The 19,938-nt window shown below is 43.6% G+C and overlaps 1 protein-coding gene across 5 annotated transcripts in view; it reads left to right on the forward strand.

The window, feature by feature from the left end:
• Nucleotides 1-19,938, forward strand: part of LOC122561588 (ATP-binding cassette sub-family C member 9-like) — a 196,034-nt gene that overhangs the window by 137,709 nt on the left and 38,387 nt on the right. For all 5 annotated transcript variants that reach the window (XM_043713432.1, XM_043713427.1, XM_043713430.1 and 2 more), the window contains 7 exons: nt 1,287-1,386; nt 4,756-4,988; nt 9,754-9,911; nt 13,928-13,997; nt 16,054-16,211; nt 18,161-18,253; nt 19,793-19,895. In XM_043713432.1, the coding sequence (XP_043569367.1) occupies nt 1,287-1,386; nt 4,756-4,988; nt 9,754-9,911; nt 13,928-13,997; nt 16,054-16,211; nt 18,161-18,253; nt 19,793-19,895 (915 nt within the window). The remainder of the gene's footprint in view (nt 1-1,286; nt 1,387-4,755; nt 4,989-9,753; nt 9,912-13,927; nt 13,998-16,053; nt 16,212-18,160; nt 18,254-19,792; nt 19,896-19,938) is intronic.

Raw genomic sequence — 19,938 nt, forward strand, 5'->3', positions numbered from 1 at the left:
ACAGCTCACCTACACATCGACCCTCCCTGCTGTACAACAGAGCCGGTCATGGTGTCATTACATTGGCTGCTGCTGCTGCTGCTGCTTTCCACTGAGAGGCCATTCCCAGCCCCCACCCCTCCCAAAACATATCCAAATCAGTGTACCTGTGTATGAGGGGGATGGCCACAGGGTCTCCTGCACTGCCTGCTAACGCTTACTCATCTTCCTGGTGGTCACCGTATTCCTCTCTGTCTGTTTAGCCCTTCCTGGTGATGTGACCAGCTTGGTAAACGTGGTATCCATGACTTCCTCAGTCTCATAGCTTTAAATTAAGGGGAGGTAGGTTTAGGACAGACGTTAGGGGTAGGTTCTTTATTCAGCGAGTCGTGAGTTCATGGAATGCCCTGCCAGTAGCAGTGGTGGACTCTCCCTCATTATGGGCATTTAAGCGGGCATTGGATAGGCATATGGAGGATAGTGGGCTAGTGTAGGTTAGGTGGGCTTGGATCGGCGCAACATCGAGGGCCGAAGGGCCTGTACTGCGCTGTATTCTTCTATGTTCTATGTTCTATGAATCGTGGCGCAGGCTCAAAGGGCTGAATGATTTACTCCTGCTCCTATTTTCAATGTTTGAGTTTCCGTGATAACAAAAATCTGAAGAGGTTTACAGCAGATGTCCACTTGGACAACACCACCCTACCCCACCCACCCTCCGCCTTTATCATGAACAGTCCAGGTTAGAATTTTCAAGTAATTCTAATGCTTTGGAACAGAATGGAACGTAGGTGGATCAATCAAAGAATCCCTGCAATGTAGTAGCAGGCCATTCGGTCCATCAAGTCCACACTGGACCTCCTCCCCCAGAAGAGCATCCCACCTAATCCCCCCAATTCTGCTTTTCTCACAACTAACCCACCCATCCCTGGACACTATGGGGCAATTTAGCAAGGCCAATCCAACTAACCTGCACATCTTTGAACTGTGGGAGGAAACAAGAACGCCCAGAGGAAACCCACACAGACATGGGGAGAATGTGCAAACTCCACACAGACAGTCGCTCAAGGGTGGAACTGAACCTGGGTTCCTGGCACTATGAAGTAGCAGTGCTAACCATTGATCCGCTGTGTTGCTCAGTTGCAGAATAGTTAATCTGAGCGAGCAACAGAAAGATGCCTGTAAAATATTTGTGTTCTTTAATTGTGGCAGTGTGATAAACATAGTGTGAAACCTATCTCCTTAAAACAATTACTTAAGTAATTCAGCTGTACTCAATCAAAATGTTTCTGACCTTTTTCTCTCCCCAGGAGACTGAAGGTGAAAGTCAAACAATTCTAGAAAGAAAAACCTTACGAAGGGCAATGTATTCACGGGAAGCCAAAGCTCAGTTGGATGATGAGGATGAAGGTGGGCATATCTCTCTCATTGCTCATTACATCAAGGTGCCACTTGCTTTCACCTGGGTGGGTTGGAAACAGAGCAAGAGGGTGACATGGGCTCCAGTGCCAGTCAACCAAGAACATCATGACCCCTAACTTTTTGATTTTCACTAAAGAGGTACAACCTGTCCAAGGGAAGCTGAGAACACAAGGACAATCCTGATCTAGGATGCAATGGCCACTGGTCATACAAGGTCTTCAGTGTATGTACAACAGGGACAGAAATCATAGACAGTATGTGCGTCCGGTCTGAAATCTTTTCTCTTGACCTGAGCTCAGTGACCCCTCACCATTAATTTGAGCACAGTGACTGCTCACCCTTAATCTGAGCTCAGTGACCCCTCCCTCAACCTGAGCTCAGTGACCCCTCTTTGACCAGAGTTTAGTGACGCCTCGCCTGAACCTGAGCACAGTGGCCCCTCCCCTTAATCTGAGCTCAGTGACCCCTCCCCCGAACTGAGCACAGTGACTGCTCACCCTTAATCTGAGCTCAGTGACCCCACCCTCAACCCGAGCTCAGTTACTCCTCTTTGACCAGAGTTTAGGGACGACTCCCCCTGAACCTGAGCACAGTGACCCTTCCCCTGAACTGAGCATAATGATTCCTCACCCTTAATCTGAGCTCAGTGACCCCTCACCCCTAACCTGAGCTCAGTGAGCCCTTCCCCTTAATCTGAGCTCAATGACCCATTCCCCAACCTGAGCCCAGTGATCCCTCCCCCGACCTGAGCACATGACCCCTCCCCCAACCTGAGCACAGTTCACCCTTATCTGAGCTCAGTGACCCCTCCCCCAACCTGAGCTCAGTGACCCTCACCCTTAACCTGAGATCAGTGACTCTTCACCCTTAACCTGAGCTCAGTGATCCGTCCCCCAACCTGAGCCTAGCAACCCCAGAATAGTGAGCTCCCTACAGCCTCGGGCCCCTGTTAATTAGGACCTGATCTACCCTGCCAATCCTGGGCCCTGACTGGCAGACACATGTGACCATTTTTCCAATGTCAGCTAACGTGGTCTCAAAATAGAATCAATCCCCTGTATGAATCCAATAGATTTGACACCTTTGAATGAAAATTTTGCCTAGGCTGTCAAATAGATCCAACATGTCCTCTTGCCCACATGTTGGGTGGATGTCCTGATCACACTATGAGCAGATCATTTACCAACTATCAGAATTCAAGTTGAACCCAGTTCCTCTGAAATTCTGTTCCATCATTGCTTGCAGACATTTTCCAATTGATGCTCAGCCTTTGTCTCTCCCCACTGTCCTAGCACTTTTTTGGGGAACACCTGTACCTGCAAGATCCTGTACTTCGTCACCACACACCCAGTCTGATCTCTCTGTTCTTGGTTTTCTATACTATTATAATCTTGATGAACAGCTTCCAACATTTATTTTTCACTTAACCTACTTTTCTCATCATCCTGTTCAGAGATATTATTACACACCTCTGGGAGCAGATGGGACTTGAACCTGGTCCTCCTGGTCCAAGGACAGAGACAGAATACTGCCCAACAAAAGGCCCCCCTATCAACAGGCTTCAATGCCTCACCTTTCAATTATGTATTTTGCAGCCTTCAGGAATCAACATTGAGTCCAGCAATTTCAGACAATGATCTCTGCACCCTTTTTTATTTATTTGGAGAGCAGTTATTGTTTATTTTCTGCATTCTTTTTTTTTGTAATTAGATTAGATTGCTTACAGTGTGGAAACAGGCCCTTCAGCCCAACAAGTCCACACTGACCCTCCGAAGAGCAACCCACCCAGCCCCATTCCTCTACATTTACCCCTTCACCTAACATTACAGGCGATTTAGCATGGTCAATTCACCTGACCTGCACATTTTTTGAACGGTGGGAGGAAACTGGAGGAAACCCACACAGACACGGAGAGAATGTGCAATCTCCACACAGGCAGTTGCCTGAGGCAGGAATTGAACCTGCCTGTGAGGCAGCAGTGCTAACCACTGTGCCATCGTGCCACCCAACATCTCTAACATCTCCTCTGGATTCATCTTTTGTTTCTTGTCCCATCTCCATCTCCTTTTGCTTTCCACAATTGTCAACTTGTCTTTTAATCTCTCCATACTTCCATGCAGTCACAGATCTTATGCACTCCATGCTGCCTCTTCCCAGCATATGCACTTCCCTAAAACTTGTAACATCTCTAATGCGTTCTAATTCTGACAAGAATTGTTTCCCTTTCCACAGATGTTGACTGACCTACTGAGTATTTTAAGTATTTTATGTTTTAATTTCAAAGTTCTGTATTACTTTACCTTTGTTTAAGTGACCAGTTAGCTCCTAATTGCTAGGTTTCTAATAAAATGAGTAGCAACACATAAAATTAATTTTTGAAGAGATTATCATCTTCAATTGTAAATATGTTGATCAGCGTGTGGGTGGCACGGTGCACAGTGGTTAGCACTGCTGCCTCACAGCGCCAGAGACCTGGGTTCAATTCCTGCCTCAGGCGACTGACTGTGTGGAGTTTGCACATTCTCCCCGTGTCTGCGTGGGTGTGCTACAGTTTCCTCCCACAGTCCAAAATGTGCAGGTTAGGTGAATTGGCCATGCTAAATTGCCCGTAGTGTTAGTGAAGAGGTAAATGTAGGGGAATGGGTCTGGGTGGGTTGTGCTTCAGCGGGTCGGTGTGGACTTGTTGGGCCGAAGGGCCTGTTTCCACGCTGTAAGTAATCTAAAAAAAACTTTATGAAATGCTCCTGTTCTTTCAACACCGTCAGAAAGCTTATTTTAACATTGTCAAATAATCCTTTTTGTTTTGCAATGGTTAGCATTTCCATCTGGTAGGAGGTGGTCTTTCATTGCTGTATAATTATAACTCCAAAATGCCTACCTGATAATACAGAACATAAACAGTGCTAAAAAGAGAGAGTCATTGAGACTGCAACACAGGAAGCCAACTTTGGAAAGGAACCAACAAATTGGGCAGTATGAGTAAAGCATTGTAATTGTCAGGATTAGGGCTATGAGAAAATGAGGACTGTAGATGCTGGAGGTCAGAGTCAAAAAATGTGGTGCTGGAAAAGCACACCGGTCGGGCAGCATCTGAGGAGCAGGAGAGTCGACATTTCGAGCATAAGCTCTTCATCAGGAATTTATGGTGAACATGAAGTCACTGTTAACTGATTAAATTGACTCTGATTGTTCAGGCCATTGCCGTAGGGAAATCTTCACCTTCAAATCTCTTTTCAGCAATGTTTAATGTCAAACTTATAAAGTGGGATGTTGGTGCTTGTATTCATGAAGACAAAATTGATTATAATTTTCGATACAGCAATTGATTTTCTTCTTTGTTTGTGTCCCTGAGCTCAGAAGAGGATGAGGAAGAAGATGATGAGGATAACATGTCAACAGTTATGAGGCTTCGAACAAAAATGCCGTGGCGAGCTTTCTGGAGATATTTGACCTCAGGAGGATTCCTTCTGCTGTTTTTGCTGATTATCTCCAAGTTGCTAAAACATTCTGTCATGGTGGCTATTGACTATTGGCTCGCACACTGGACAAGCTTAAAACAAACAAGTGAAACAAGTGCAATGACTGACATGGTAGGAACGTGAATAATGAGAACAATCAAAGGGTTGGATCAATTGAAAGTACCTAAAATGAGTGTGAATTTTTTTTATTAGATAAGGATATTAAGGGGCATGGAACGAAGGCAAGTAAGTGTATTTGAGATACAGATTGGCTATGGTGAACTGAATGGCAGTTTAGGCATAAGGGCGGCACGGTGACCCAGTGGTTAGCACTGCTGCCTCACAGCGCCAGAGACCTGGGTTCAGTTCCCACCTCAGGCGATTGACTGTGTGGAGTTTGCACATTCTCCCCGTGTCTGCGTGGGTTTCCTCCGGGTGCTCCGGTTTCCTCCCACAGTCCAAAGATGTGCAGGTCCGGTGAATTGGCCATGCTAAATTGCCCGTAGTGTTAGGTGTAGGGGTGTGGGTGGGTTGCGCTTCGGCGGGTCGGTGTGGACTTGTTGGGCCGAAGGGTCTGTTTCCACACTCTAGGTAATCTAATCTAAAAAAAAACTCCTGATCTTGTGCCTCTGATAATGAAATACTCTGGAATGACTCAGTGGGTGTCGTAGAATCCCTACAGTGTGGAAACAGGCCCTTCAGCCCAACAAGTCTACACCAACCATCCGAAGAGTATCACATCCAAACCCATTCCCAATTACTCTACATTTACCCCTGACGAATGCACCTAACCTACACATCCCTGATCACTATGGGCAATTTAACATGGCCACTTCACCTAACCAACACATCTTTAGTTTCCATTGCATGTGGAATTAGAAGAGTGTATGCAGAAAGGACTGCCATGAACTCAAGTCGGCATTTGCCCAAAATAGAAATTGTCATATCACCTACTTTTATTTTTAGACCAGGATAGCTTTTTCACTAAACTCAGCATAATGCTGGCGAAATGGATTAGCTACCTGTCACAAAGAGCGTCCAAAATGAAAACCTAATTTTGAGTGATGGGAAACACCAATAAGGCACCCCGCAACAATATCAAAATCTGCCACAGTAGTCATAGTCATAGTGACAGAGTTGTACAGCACGGAAACAGACCATTCGGTCCAACCAGTCCATGCCGAACATAATCCCAAGCTAAATATGTCCCACCTGCCTGCTCCTGGCCCATGTCCCTCCTAACCTTCCCCATTCATGTACTTATCCAAATGTCTTTTAAACATTGTGACTGTGCCCACATCCACCTATTCCTCAGTTCAAAGCATTTAGCTCAGGAATGAGTAGATGGACACTTCTGATGTACCACATGCTCCAGAACCCTTCAGGAAAGAATGAGGAGATGGGTGAGCTGTAGGCATTCAGGGAGTAATTTTTCAATTTACTGTTAATATTATACATGAATATTGTCCTTTTTCTCTCCTCAAACTGGGACTGTAACATCTTGGTAAGGTTAAAATATATTATTTGGTCAGAAAAACGTGAATTTTACAGAGAGTTTAAGGAAAGAGACTCTAGTGGTGAAGTAACAGTCGTTGCCTGTGGGTCAGGAGCTCCAGGATCAAGTCCCACTTCAGGACCTGAGGGCTACAGAAGGTGCATTCATAAAACAACCAAACAAGTTCAGTATCAAACTGCAAATCCTCCACCATCTCCTCATTCCATACACGCACTACCATCTGGATGAAAAAGTTGCCCTAAAGTCCCTTTTAAATCTTTCCCCTCTCACTTTAAATCTACGCCGTCTTGTTTTGGACTCCCCTACCCTGGGGATAAGACCTTGGTTATTTACCCTATCCATGCCCCTCATGATTTTATAAACCTCTATAAGGTTACCCCTTCAGCCTCCCACATTCCAGGGAAAATAGCCCCAGCCTGTTCAGCCTCTCCCTATAGCTCAAATCCTCCTTGTAAATCTTTTCTGAACCCTTTCAAGCTTCACAACATCTTTCCTATAGCGGGGAGACCAGAATTGAAGGCAGTATTCCAAAAGTGGTCTAACGTGAGAGCCATAACATGACCTCCCAGCTCCTATACAGGTCGTTCTGCATACTGTGCATTTCGTTAACGTGATTGACAAATTGGGTACACTTTCTAAAAAGAGTGAACTGTTAAAATGTGTGTGGGCGATTGCATCAACAACACATCAAACACTGTTTCTCAAGTGCGATTTTCCTATAATGTGGGTTTGTACAAGAACACAACCAGTTATAGAATTGCTGTCTGTACTCAATGCGTTGACCAATAAAGGTAAGCATACCAAATGCCTTCTTCACTACCTTGTCTACCTGCAGTTCCATTATCAAGGAACTATGTGTTCACCAGAGGGTGTATAATACTTCAGTGATAATTCTTACTTGCTGTAACCAAGGTAGTAATGTGTACTTTATCTTAAGGAGAAAGTGAGGTCTGCAGATGCTGGAGATCAAAGTTGAAACTTTATTGCTGGAACAGCACAGCAGGTCAGGCAGCATCCAGGGAACAGGAGATTCGACGTTTCGGGCACAGGCCCTTCTTCAGGAATGAGCTCATTCCTGAAGAAGGGCCTGTGCCCGAAACGTCGAGTCTCCTGTTCCCTGGATGCTGCCTGACCTGCTGTGCTGTTCCAGCAATAAAGTTTCAACGTACTTTATCTTAAATTGAGACTCCTGTGACACAAGCAGGTATCTCAGATGTAAGGTAACTAGCGCTAAGTAACATGTACTAATCCCATTTACCTTTCATCAAGACTGAGCCTACCTCCTGCTGATGAGATCATGTGGACATTGTTCTCAACCTAGGAGAAAGTGAGGACTGCAGTTCAGAATTGAAAGTGTGGTGCTGGAAAAGCGCAGCAGGTCAGGCAGCATCTGAGGAGCAGGAGAGTCGACATTTCGGACATAAGCTCTTTGGACTTATGCCCAAAACGTCAATTCTCCTGCTCCTCGGATGCTGCCTGACCTGCTGTGCTTTTCCAGCACCACACTCTCGACACTGTTCTCTACCTGGTATCTGCAGCTTCGACTGATTTAGCAGAAAGGATTGGTGGCACAGAATCTACCAAAGGCACCACAGATGGGTCTACAGAAACCAAAGCAGCAGGAGGTTCCACTCGCATCTCAGACAATATCGCCTCCACACAACAGGGAGGATTGACTGAAAAGCCAGCTAGTGCCTTAATCTTCTAAGTTTTTCTGAATGAAGTCGAGAAGGATTTCCCTTCTATGCTAATACTTGGCTTTAATTATTCTCAGTAATGTCCTCTCTGTGCACATCCACATTTGCAACCGAAATATTGCGTCACATTGAGGGTCGAATTTCATCTCGGAAAGGTTGTGGCCTATAGACAATATTATACAGGTTACTGTTTGTGTCGCTCTGACATTTAGTTTCACTGCTGAACTGAATACTGGACAGGCGCATAGCAGTTGGCCAATGCGATACTCTCTGGCCTGGGCCACCTTTGCAAGAAGAAGTTCCAGTCTCGCGCTTTAACCTCAGAAGATTGTGCAAACAGCACACATCACATTGGGGGAACTTCCTGACACTCCAGGGCTACATATTTGCTTGAGAAAGGTAAAATAAATGGACGGGAAGATTGTGAGCCTTATACCCATCAGTTCCCTCAAAGTGCATCCCATGTGTTTGGCATCACTTGGCTACATCAAACCACCCTGGGAGTTAGCACAGCAGTAATGTGGAAGATACGTAGGTTAACTGAGGCTAATGTTTTTCAGTGGGCTGCCATCCCTTGGAACTTGTTTGGCAATCTGATGACCTTCAGATCAGAGTTGAATTTCCCAGAGGTTTTTTTTCTCGATTTAGCCTCAGATTTCCTGTTTGGCTTTTTGCCTCTCCCGAGGGATTGTGGGAGTGGGAATAGTGGGGCCTGATGATGAATGTGGGGGAACATCAATGTTCAAGTGGGCAGGACCAATGGAGCATTAGGGCTTTTCCAGGCACTTTCAATAAGCCAGGAATAATTAGACCGTTTTTTGCTGTCCTTTTAACCTCAAAAAGGCAGCAATGTTCAGATGATTTGCAGATGTTTGTGTTACTATGTGTGGGTATACATGTGGAGGAAGTTCCGAAACCAGGGGGCCATCAGAATAAGCTAGTCACGAATAAATGAAGTAGGGAGTTAAGAACACGCTATCAATTTTGTATGGTGAAAGATTGCCATCTATAACAAATTATAGTTTCTATTTTAACAGAAATATTAATCAATGCAATAGTTCAAGGAAAAGTTTGAAAAGAGAGAGCTTAGTGATGTTACATATATCTAACAGCCAATCCAATCTTTTAAAATCACCTTTGGTAGATTAAGGATTTTATTGTGATGTTATCATAGAATCATAGAATCCCTACAGTGTAGAAACAGACCATTTGGCCCAACAAGTCCACACTGACCCTCTGAAGAGTAACCCACCCAGATTCATTTCCCTACCCTATTATTCCATATTTACCCCTGACTCATGCACTTAACCTACACATCCCTGGGCAATTTAGCATGGCCAATTCCCCTAACCTCCGTATCTTTGAACTGTGGATAGGAAGCTGGAACACCCGGAGGAAACCCACGCAGACATGGGGAGAATGTACAAACTCCATACAGACAGTTGCCCAAGACTGAAATTGAACGGGTCCCTGTCGCTGTGAGGCGGCAGTGCTAACCACTGAGCCACCATGCCGTCCCATGATGTTATGATTTGTCACCTCAGAAGTTAATTCTTCCATTGATTTATTCAGGTTGTCACATCCATTAGTCAGATTAAGTTATTGAATGGAACAAAAAAATTCTACATTTTATGTCTTTACCGTCCATGTCAATTCACAAACTCTTTCTATCTGTGTTCCTTAGAGTGACCAAAATTACTACAAAATGTGGTACAGCATCTTGTGCAGTGTTGGGATTGTACTGTGCCTCATCACATCCCTAACTGTGGAGTGGATGGGCTTAACAGCTGCTAAAAATCTTCATCATAATCTTCTCAACAAGATCATCCTAGCACCTGTGAGGTAAGCTGATAATCAGTTTTAAACTGTATCAACAAAATTTCACTCGTGGAGCTTTGACAACAATTGGTGACATTATTATGACACCTTTAACAGATGAATCCATCACCAAGGCAAATCCAAGCCAAACTTTAAGAGATTGATGCTGACTTCCAAGAATCTGTCAACTTTACAGACTCTCAGCTTCATGCAATATTTGAAAGTACATATTACATCAAAACTAGATCTCTTCAGTGGAAAACTTTTCTCTGTCCACTTTGCTTCTAAACCTGGACTTTGTTGATTTATCCACCACCCACAGTCAACCCCTAAAACCTATCAGTCAGAGTCTCTGTTCATTTACTACTTAATTAACAGAAAAAACTCAGTTAAAGGTCCTCTCAATTTCTGGCATAGGCTTTGACAGTTGTATCAAGTTTGATATCCTTAAAGCACTGGAAACACAGTGACAAGCATTGAACTCCCCATGTCATTGTTGAAAGTCTTGGGGCTGGAATTTACCAGAAATTAATGAGTTTTCCAGGGGGTGGTGTCTCCCTAGAAGGCCAAACAGGTTTGCTCACACTATATTCCCAAATTCACCTCATTTTTATGCACCGCGCCCCTATATGCCTCACTTGTTGTGTTATCCTGCTCACCGTCAGTGTAAGTATTAGTTACTCCCACTGATACCCAGGATATCAAAGCTACTATTAAAGTGCCTTTTGCAAAGTGGGAGAAAACCACAAACCAGGCACAAGGGTTACATGACTGACAATTCATTGCACGTACTGGTCATGCTAAATTGCCCAGAGTGTTCAGGAATGTATAGGTTAGGTGAATTAGCCATGGGAAATGCATGAATACAGGGATAGGGTAGGGGGATGTGTCTGGGTGGAATGCTTTTTGGAGGGTCAGCGTGGATTTATTGGGCTGAATGGCCTGTTTGCATCCTGTGGGGATTCTATGATCTGTCACTATTTAATAGCTAAACACACAGCTTGCCTATCCTTAGCCTCAGCCTGTTCATACCCCTGCCTAAATGAGGGCTTCTCTTTCCCCAATACCCAGTGTAGCCCAGTGTGACAGTCACATATATTTAATGCCTTCAAAAGCAGTGTGATCAGCCTGACCCACCCACTCCAGATGTGGTCACAGTAATTTTCCACTTGCAGTGCGCAATTATGAGCTCCATTCCGTCTAATTCTGTCTGCTTCCTCCAAGGTCTGTATGCAACGGCAACTTCTGAAAGTAGAAGTCAATGCTGGGGACTGTGTTGGAACACTGAGCGACATGCAAAGAGCCTCGGAGCAGACGTGCACTTTAAAAGGACATCTTGTCTGCGAGTCTGTTGTATGTTGTGTTGGCAGACTGAATCTGAGGCTCTGTCTTGTATCCATGGGATCTCTTTGCTCCCCTGAGCCTCCGTGCTTCTTTATTCATGGCACTCCCTGCCAAGCGCATCAGTACAGAGCCTCCACAGCTTCCCACACACTAATGTGACTTGTGTCTTCAGTTTTCAATCTCAGCCCCAGACTACTAGTTGAATTATGCCAACGCTGTGCTGCCATTGAGTCCACAACACGGGTGACTGTGGATAACCCCCTACTCTCAGATAGATAGTATCTCATATCCTCCAATCACTATTTCCTCATCATCATATGTCTTGATATTTGCCTCCCTTTACAATTAGTGTCACCCCTGTATCCCAGCATGCTGCCTCCAATCCCCATAGCTGACCTCTGCCAGTTCTCTACCACGTTGGTGGCTCCTGGTAATGCTTTTTTACTTGCATTGAGTTGACCATCAAGACTGACTATGGCACAACCCCTGACCAACTTTGACTTACAGCCCTGACTGATGGCTGACCAGACCCATGACTGAGCCACGTGCAAGTCCCAGATTGAATTACTGCCAATCCCCACTTTGTTGCCTGCAGGACTGACTTTGGCCTGCTCCCTGGACTGTAGGGATACAGACCCCCTGACCACGACTGCACCAGGTGGCTGACTGACCTTCTCCAAACTCCTGGACTAAAATCAGAAAGGGCATTTGACTGTGCCAGTATCCCCCAACTGAAGGTTGTCTCCCTTGATTTGACTGAGGACTAGCCCTCTTAGTCTTGGAGTCATGGCCATTTGGTTGAAGTCTGGAGTGCTGAGAGGTGATGCTGATGTTATCACAGCAAGGTAGTGTATGGCAATATGTCACTCCAATTAACTGGTGACTGCTGACAACCATGACATGCCGACTGGCTTTGAATATGCACTAAACAACAAGACAAGACCAAAGGACTGTGAATGTTTAAGGTCTGGCAAAAGGGCCATAAAGCCAAGGCAATGCTGGGAAGCTGTAAGCATCTCAATAAGTGAGTAAATGTTAAGGTAGCAATTGAGCAACTCTGAGATGCAGCCTGATCATATCCGAGATGATGCCGCAGCAGCTACATTCCAGTGAAAGGTGCTACGTACACCAAAATATTATTTTTATTATTCATCAGTTTGTTTTTATGGGGAGAATATTTGCCATCTGCTGTTAGAACACATAAGGCTGAACAACTGCCCCAAATTGGCCCCAATCAGATTATTGTTATTGTGCAATTTTCTTAAATCTGCTTTTTGTGTTTACTCCAGTGCCATGTTGTCTATATTGTGATTTTATTGAACTAGTTGCAAGTTAGACACTGCCAGTCAATGTTCTCATGGTACAGATCACATGACCACACCAAGGTAGGAGGCTCACCAATACAGCATCGCATTTTATCCCACCCATTCCCCTTTCAAACATTCACAGCTCATTATTTCCATCAGTCTCGACACAAGCATTACACATCTAGTCTTTAAATCGGATCAATCTCTTAATAGTACAGATGGACTTTGTCATCGGCTTTCATTTGGGTGATGTTTCTCCCCAAGGAGTGTCATTGCTATGTCATTTGTTGTAGTCACATGACCTGTTGTTGTTTCATGATGGTTGATCTTCAGTAGTCTGTGCAGATGGTGAGCTCAAATTCTCCTGACTGGCTGCCTGTGGTTAAGAAATGGCTTTTCCGGTTATTTGCATGTGCCTGCTTTTGCAGGGGTATATCTATCCATTCGCTTCTACTGTGTACGATAGAAATGATAACTGCTCCATGTAGGTCATTAGTTGCTTTTGTTGATTCTTGTTGAAAGCTTGTACCCTCTGTAGCTCTCCAACGCTTAATCGATACAAGTTGGATAGTGTAAAATTGGTGAAAGTGGATGAGCAACAAAGTTTTCATCTCACCTTTTGTCTTCAATGCAAACAAAAGTGATAGGAGAGTTAAAGCATAGCTATCAACTATCTTACATTATCGTACAAAGTCAAGGTAACCTCCTTGTGGTGGAAACTAGCAGTAGATCACCTGCCTGGGGAGAACCCACCCAACTCTCCTTTCCATCTACCTCCGCACCACCAGTTGCCCACCCAAGGTAAAAATAGTTCCCTGGTTTTAAGCTTTTTTGAATGTTCTTTCACGCAGCATGAGTGTCACTGGCTAGACAGTATTTGTCTCTAATTCTCTGAGAAGATGATGTTGGTGAACAGCTGTCTTGAACTATTGTAATCCAAAGGGAGTAGGTACACCCAGAGTACTGCAGAGTTGACCCACTGACACCAAAAGAATAGTGATCCTGTTTTAAATCAGGTTGCTGTGAGACTTGAAGGGGAACTTACAGATGGTAGTGCTCCTGTGTATCTGCTGCCCTTGTCCTTCAAGATGATAGAGGTTGTGGGTCCGGCACTAAAATATTATTTTCTGTGGCTTAGTATGTCAATCCATTCTAATGACATGAGTGTGACTGACCACAGTAAGAATGGTTTCATTACACTTATTCGGATGCTTCTGGAACTGACATCATAGACCTAACTTTTGGAGTAGTTTGAGGGTTAATCCACTGGATTTTTCGTTTTGTAACTGTTGTTGCTGTGATTCAGGCTTCTATGTATTTTGAACTGTAAGCTAGTCAATTCATTGATGCTACTGAGCTTCACATTGTATACTGTTCTTTATTTTTTAGGTTCTTTGACTCAACACCTTTAGGTCAAATTCTCAACCGTTTCTCTGCTGACACAAATATAATAGATCAGGTATGAATGTTAAATATCCCTTCTGCTGGTGAGTATTGTGATGATTTATATCAAACGGCTTGTAGGTAGATGGTTATAGATGAATTTATAAGGTGGTCTAATTAAGTATTTTATCGTGTTAAGGATTTGATAAGGTAGATAGAGAGAAACTATTTCCTCTGATGGGAGAGAACAAGGGGCAAAGCAAAGATATTGTAAATAGTTGTGAAACAGATCAGACATGATTTTACTGAATGGTGGCAATGGTTGGAGGAACTGAGTGGTCAAATCCAGTTCCTATCAAACTACAATGGTATTTGGGAAGTCCCTATGGCCTTAGTAAAATGAACATACAGTTGAATAATGGGCAGTTCAACAAATTCCTTTTAGGAATCAGGCAAGTTGAAATCAGCTAAAATCTTCAATAATTATATGAGCATCAGTTACATCAAGATTATTTTGTATCTTGAATGTCACCTGTCTATTGATAGTATTCAAATCATCTAAACATACAGGGTAAATTCATATAATTAGGCCAAAATACTCAAGAGCTCCGTGTAAGTGAAAATATGGAGCTTGGACCTTCCCATCTATTTTTGTGCCATTCACAAACTTGCTGATAGTACATTCACTTCCATTATCCAAATCATGAATGAGTATTTTATACAATTGTAACCCCAACACTGATCCTGATGTCACTCCACTTATTACAGGTTGCCATTATGAAAATGCCCCCTTTTATCTCAACCATGTCTCCTATTAGTTCTTGATCCATTCTAATATGCTACAAACAACACCAAAGATTCTTCTCGCATTAAGTAGCCTCGTGCAGTGTTATTGAATGCTTTTTTGGAAATCCAAATATATTGCATCTTCTGGTTCCCGTTTATCTGCCCTGCTCGTCAAGAAAGTGTAATGCATTTGTCAGATGAAGTTCCCCTTTCATAAAGCCAGGCCGACTCCGTTTCATTGTATTATGTACTTTTAAATGCTCTGCTGTTCCATCTTTCATAACATTTTCCTAATGAGAAATGTTAAGTCTATAGCTAGTCTATAGCTACCTCGAGAAAAATGCTGATTTTGGGAGAGTCAAGAGAGTTTTGTGGCATCCTCTTGTTTAGCCGGAATGTTGGCCATGGGAAGGATAATCACATAGTGGTGCAACAGGCTGACTCAACAATAGATTGTCTGTACATTCTTCCAATGCACCTGACTGCAGGCAGTAAGAGTGAAGAGTTTCCTGATCAGCCACGCTGCAGAAGGTAGGGGCAAACCCACTGCAATGCTTCCCCCCCCACCCCCGCAAACATAGACCAATCCAGTTTAAATCCAAGCCCAATCTTCAATACAGCTGAAAAGACAAACTTATCAAAAGTAGATGATACAGTTTGAAATACAGCATTAGAAATGTTCAAACTCAGAGATGATTTCAACAACTGGCCTGCAATAGAACAGATATGTAGGTTAAATAAATTGTCTGCTGGTGAGCATTGTGGCAAACTGAATAGACTAGTGGAGATGCTAGGTCATAAAGGATTAAGGTGTCATCTCATTGACATCTTTGGGATGATTAAGGCTTTGATCAGGTAGAGAATGATATCTACTCATTGTTACATTGTGGGAAATGTGGCAGACCATTTGGGGACAGCCTCTCAGTCAAGTGGCTGTTGGCTGAAGTCCATTTCCAGGATTTGAACTCAGACTGATAGTCCACTGCAAAACCGAGAGAGTGATGCAGTGGTGGAAATGCTGTCCATTGGATAAGATAATGATGACAATTATCTAATCTCGGGTGGACTTAAAATATCCCACAGACACGATGATGAGAAAGAGGATGGGAGTTATTTTATGTGTTATGATCAATATTTATCCCTCAATCATCATTTAAAAAGAACAGAGTACTTCGTCTTATCACATTACTATTTTGTGCAAGCTACCCATGTGTAAATTGGATGCTGCCTTTGGTATATTGCAAAATGATTACACTACAAAAGTACTTCCGTGCTCATACAGTGCTTTGAGACTTCGGGCATGAATGAAACCGTATAAATGCAAATATTTCTTTCTTTTTTTCTAGCATATCCCACCGACACTGGAGTCCTTAACTAGATCAACTTTCCTCTGCCTGTCAGCATTAGGTGTGCTCTTGTATGTCACACCAATCTTCTTTACAGCTTTGCTGCCCTTTGTTGTTGCCTTTTACTTCATACAGAAGTACTTCCGGGTCGCCTCAAAGTAAGTAACGTCCACAGTTGGAACTCCTTATTGTTAAAGATTTATGCAATAGAATATGTGTTCTGGATCAGTTAAGGTTTTAGATGCCATGTTTGGACCCCCCCGCCCACCATTTATCTCCCCACCCTGGAGGCTTCCTGCCTCTATTCCTGATGAAGGGCTTTTGCCCGAAACATCAATTTTCCTGCTCCTCGGATGCTGCCTGACCTGCTGTGCTTTTCCAGCATCACTCTGATCTAAACTCTGGTTTCCAGCATCTGCAGTCCTCACTTTTGCCATGTTTGTAAGCAACTTCACTCTCATGTGTGTCCACTCCAATCTAAATGGGAAAAAGCAGCCATTGAAAGAGTTTTTTTGAAGAAATGCAGAGTGGTTGGCATGGTTTTAATTGTTTTGGTTTTGGTTTTAATTGTTAATTTTTCCTTTTGTATTAATGGTAATGCAACTATGTTTAATTTCATCTATCCATAAAGTATCACAGTTAAACTGTGACAGAGGCAATGTGAAATTAGCAAGAATTGAAGCTACAATTTTCAAAAATAAAAATAAATTGCCTTGTTTTTCCAGCAGTTCAAATAATCTTGATTTTATAATTTGAGGTCGGGAACTTGAGTTAACCTCACCTGAGATGAAATGCAGCTAGTGCTGGCATTGGATGTGTCTCTTTTCATAGCCATTCAGCCCATTGAGTCTGCACTGACTCTCTGAAGACCATCCCACCCCCCACCCCACCATCCCTGCATTTCTCATGGCCAATCCACCTAATCAGCACATCTTTGGACCATGGGAGAAAACCTGTGCAGACACTGGGAGTATGTGCAAACTTCACACAGTCATCTGAGGCTAGAATCAAACCTGGATCCTTAGTGCTATGAAGCAGTAGTGCTAACCACTGAAACACCTTGATCCCTCGGATCCCTCATCCAAAGCCAAGTTCCCAACCTCAAATTATAAAATCAAGATTATTCGAATTGCTGGAAGAACAAGGCTATTTATTTTTACTTTTGAAAATTGCAGCTTCAGTTCTTGCCAAATTCACACTGCCAAACTGTGACACTTTACGGATAGATGAAATTAAATATAGCTCCATTACCATTAATACAAAAGGAAAATTTAACAATTAAACCCAAAAACTAAACCATGCCAACCACTCTGCATTTCTTCAAAAGACTCTTTCAATGGCTGCTTTGCCCATTTTGATTGTAGTGGACGCATGAGAGTGAAATTGCTTACAATCATGGCATCTAAAACCTTAACTGATCCAGAACACACATTCTAGCCTTGCCATGCTATTTGATCTTTCGCCATGACCTAACTCCTCCAAGGCCTGAACCCTTACTTTGCCCTTGAGGCCACAGTGTGACATCACTTCCTATAGCACCAGTGGACTGCCCCCTGTCTGGTGCAGGGTACCAATTATTAAAAAAGGGTATAACAAAAGTTAGTAAAGTAAAAAGCGTAACAGACTGTCATATTTTGCCTGATGGCCTTGAGCCCACAATTTACTGACACCGAGGCAAGTGTGTGACTAACCGATCACTGACAAGATCAAAATGATGTGGAGGTGCCGGTGTTGGACTGGGGTGTACAAAGTTAAAAATCACACTGGTTTAACTGGTTTACTTGGAAGCACTAGATTTCGGAGCGCCACTCCTTCATCAGGGGTTGTGCAAAGATCAAAATGTGACTTGACATGTAATGCCCTTTGTTAATTTTGGGATATATTGTTGCTGAAAACTGTTCTGGACCTATTCAAAAAGTTCACCATTTTTCCAAATGTATTGTTCGATTTATCCCAATTTTGATGAAAGTTGAAATCCTCTCTGAAAGCCACTCTGCCTTTTGCAGATGTTAGTTTAATCTTCTCAATACAAAATGACTTACCAAGATGTACAACTGTAGATGGAAAGTCTTGTTGTGCCTTAACCTTTTCTCTCCAATTTGTGAAGGGATCTTCAGGAACTCGATGACAGTACACAATTGCCTCTATTGTGCCACTTCTCTGAAACGGCAGAAGGACTTACAACAATCCGTGCATTCCGGTAAGGCAGTAATTCGGAGTTTTGGGTAATTGTCCTGTGTCACAAACTTTCTGCACTGAATGCCACATCTGTTGCAACCAATAAACACCTTGAGTGACATCCACTTCAGACATATTAGTATTCACCTTAGCAATGAACATGGGTGCTGGCTTTTGTGAATCCTCTCCCTTGTGCCTGCCTAGTAATCTCAGCAGTGGATGTCCTCCTCAGCATTGAATAAATGCAGCATCAGCAAGGTAAGTAACTCACCTCCTGAGTTAAAGTCACATGTCACTCCCCACTTGCCTGGATTGGTGTAACCCCAATAACACTCAAGCTTGACAACATTCAGAATGAAGCAATCCACTTGATTGACACTCTATCTAATACACACAACATTTGAATTCCTGAACCACTGGTACACCATTGCAGCAATATATACCATTTACAGGAACTCAGCAAAGCTCATTTGAGTCCTTCTACAACATGCAACCTCAACTACTTAGAAGCACAAGGGAAGCAGATACCGTCACCTCCAAGTTGCCCTCCCAGCCACACACACCATCCTGACTTGAAGTTATATTACCATTCCGCCACTGTCACTGGGTCAGAGTCCTGAAGTTCCCTACCTAATAGATGGTGGGAGTACCTACATCACATGCCGTGGTTCAAGAAGGTAGCCCACCACTAATTTACCATAGAATCATAGAATCCCTACAGTGCGGAAGCAGGCCATTCAGCCCAACAAGTCTACACTGACCCTCCAAAAGGTAACCCATCCAGAGCCACTGTGTGTGGTTTGGAGGGGAATGTGCAGCTGGTGACATATCCATTAATCTACTGCCCTTGTCCTTCTGGATAGAGATCACAGGTTTGTAAGGCACTGCCAAAAGAATTTGAGTGAGTTGCTGTACTGCTTCTTGAGGGCAAGTGGAGATGGCCAAAAAACATTGGCCCAGCCTGCGATGCCTACATCCTATGAACAACTAATTCAAAAAGGGCTAAATTTGGCCAATTAACAGACAACTTGAGGACTACAGCTGGAAGGGCTTCCACCCTTCACTGATGCCATCCCTGCCAACTGGAGTATCAGAGGAAAGTTGGGGGTCAGCAGGGAGGCAGACCACCTGCTTTATTTTAAGAGATGCCCCCAGACCTAATTATATATGCTAGGGTGGGGGGGCTGGGGGTTTGGAATAGAATCCATCCAACCCATAAGTCTGACTGCATCCATGGAGAGAAACAAAGGTGATGTTTTAGGTAGAAGCAGAAACATGTCAGTGTTGCCAACCACAGGGTGTGTGCCAAATAGATGATGACGCAGAGAAATTGGCTTTTATTAGTCTTTCTGTGAAAAGCAAGGGTAATTTTAAACCATGCAGGGCCCCATGTTTGGACATGGGTGAGATGAAAATGGGAGAAATGTACAACATATGTGGAAAAGCAAACTCGAGCAAGTGGAGCAATGGCTGCAAACCTGTGGATGTAGTTGATATATGGAGCTTAGAGAAATAGCAGTCACAGAATGATTAGAAAGTAAGGACTCTGTTTCTATCGCAGACATGAGACCAGGTTTAAGCAGCGTATGCTGGAGCTCACAGATGCCAACAACATCGCCTACTTGTTCCTGTCAGCAGCTAACAGATGGTTGGAGGTCAGAACGGTATGACGGGAGATTTATACTCTTAAAATGTTTGCAATCGCAA

Source organism: Chiloscyllium plagiosum, chromosome 23, assembly GCF_004010195.1.
Source record: "Chiloscyllium plagiosum isolate BGI_BamShark_2017 chromosome 23, ASM401019v2, whole genome shotgun sequence".
In the NCBI taxonomy this organism is placed as follows: Eukaryota; Metazoa; Chordata; class Chondrichthyes; order Orectolobiformes; family Hemiscylliidae; genus Chiloscyllium; species Chiloscyllium plagiosum.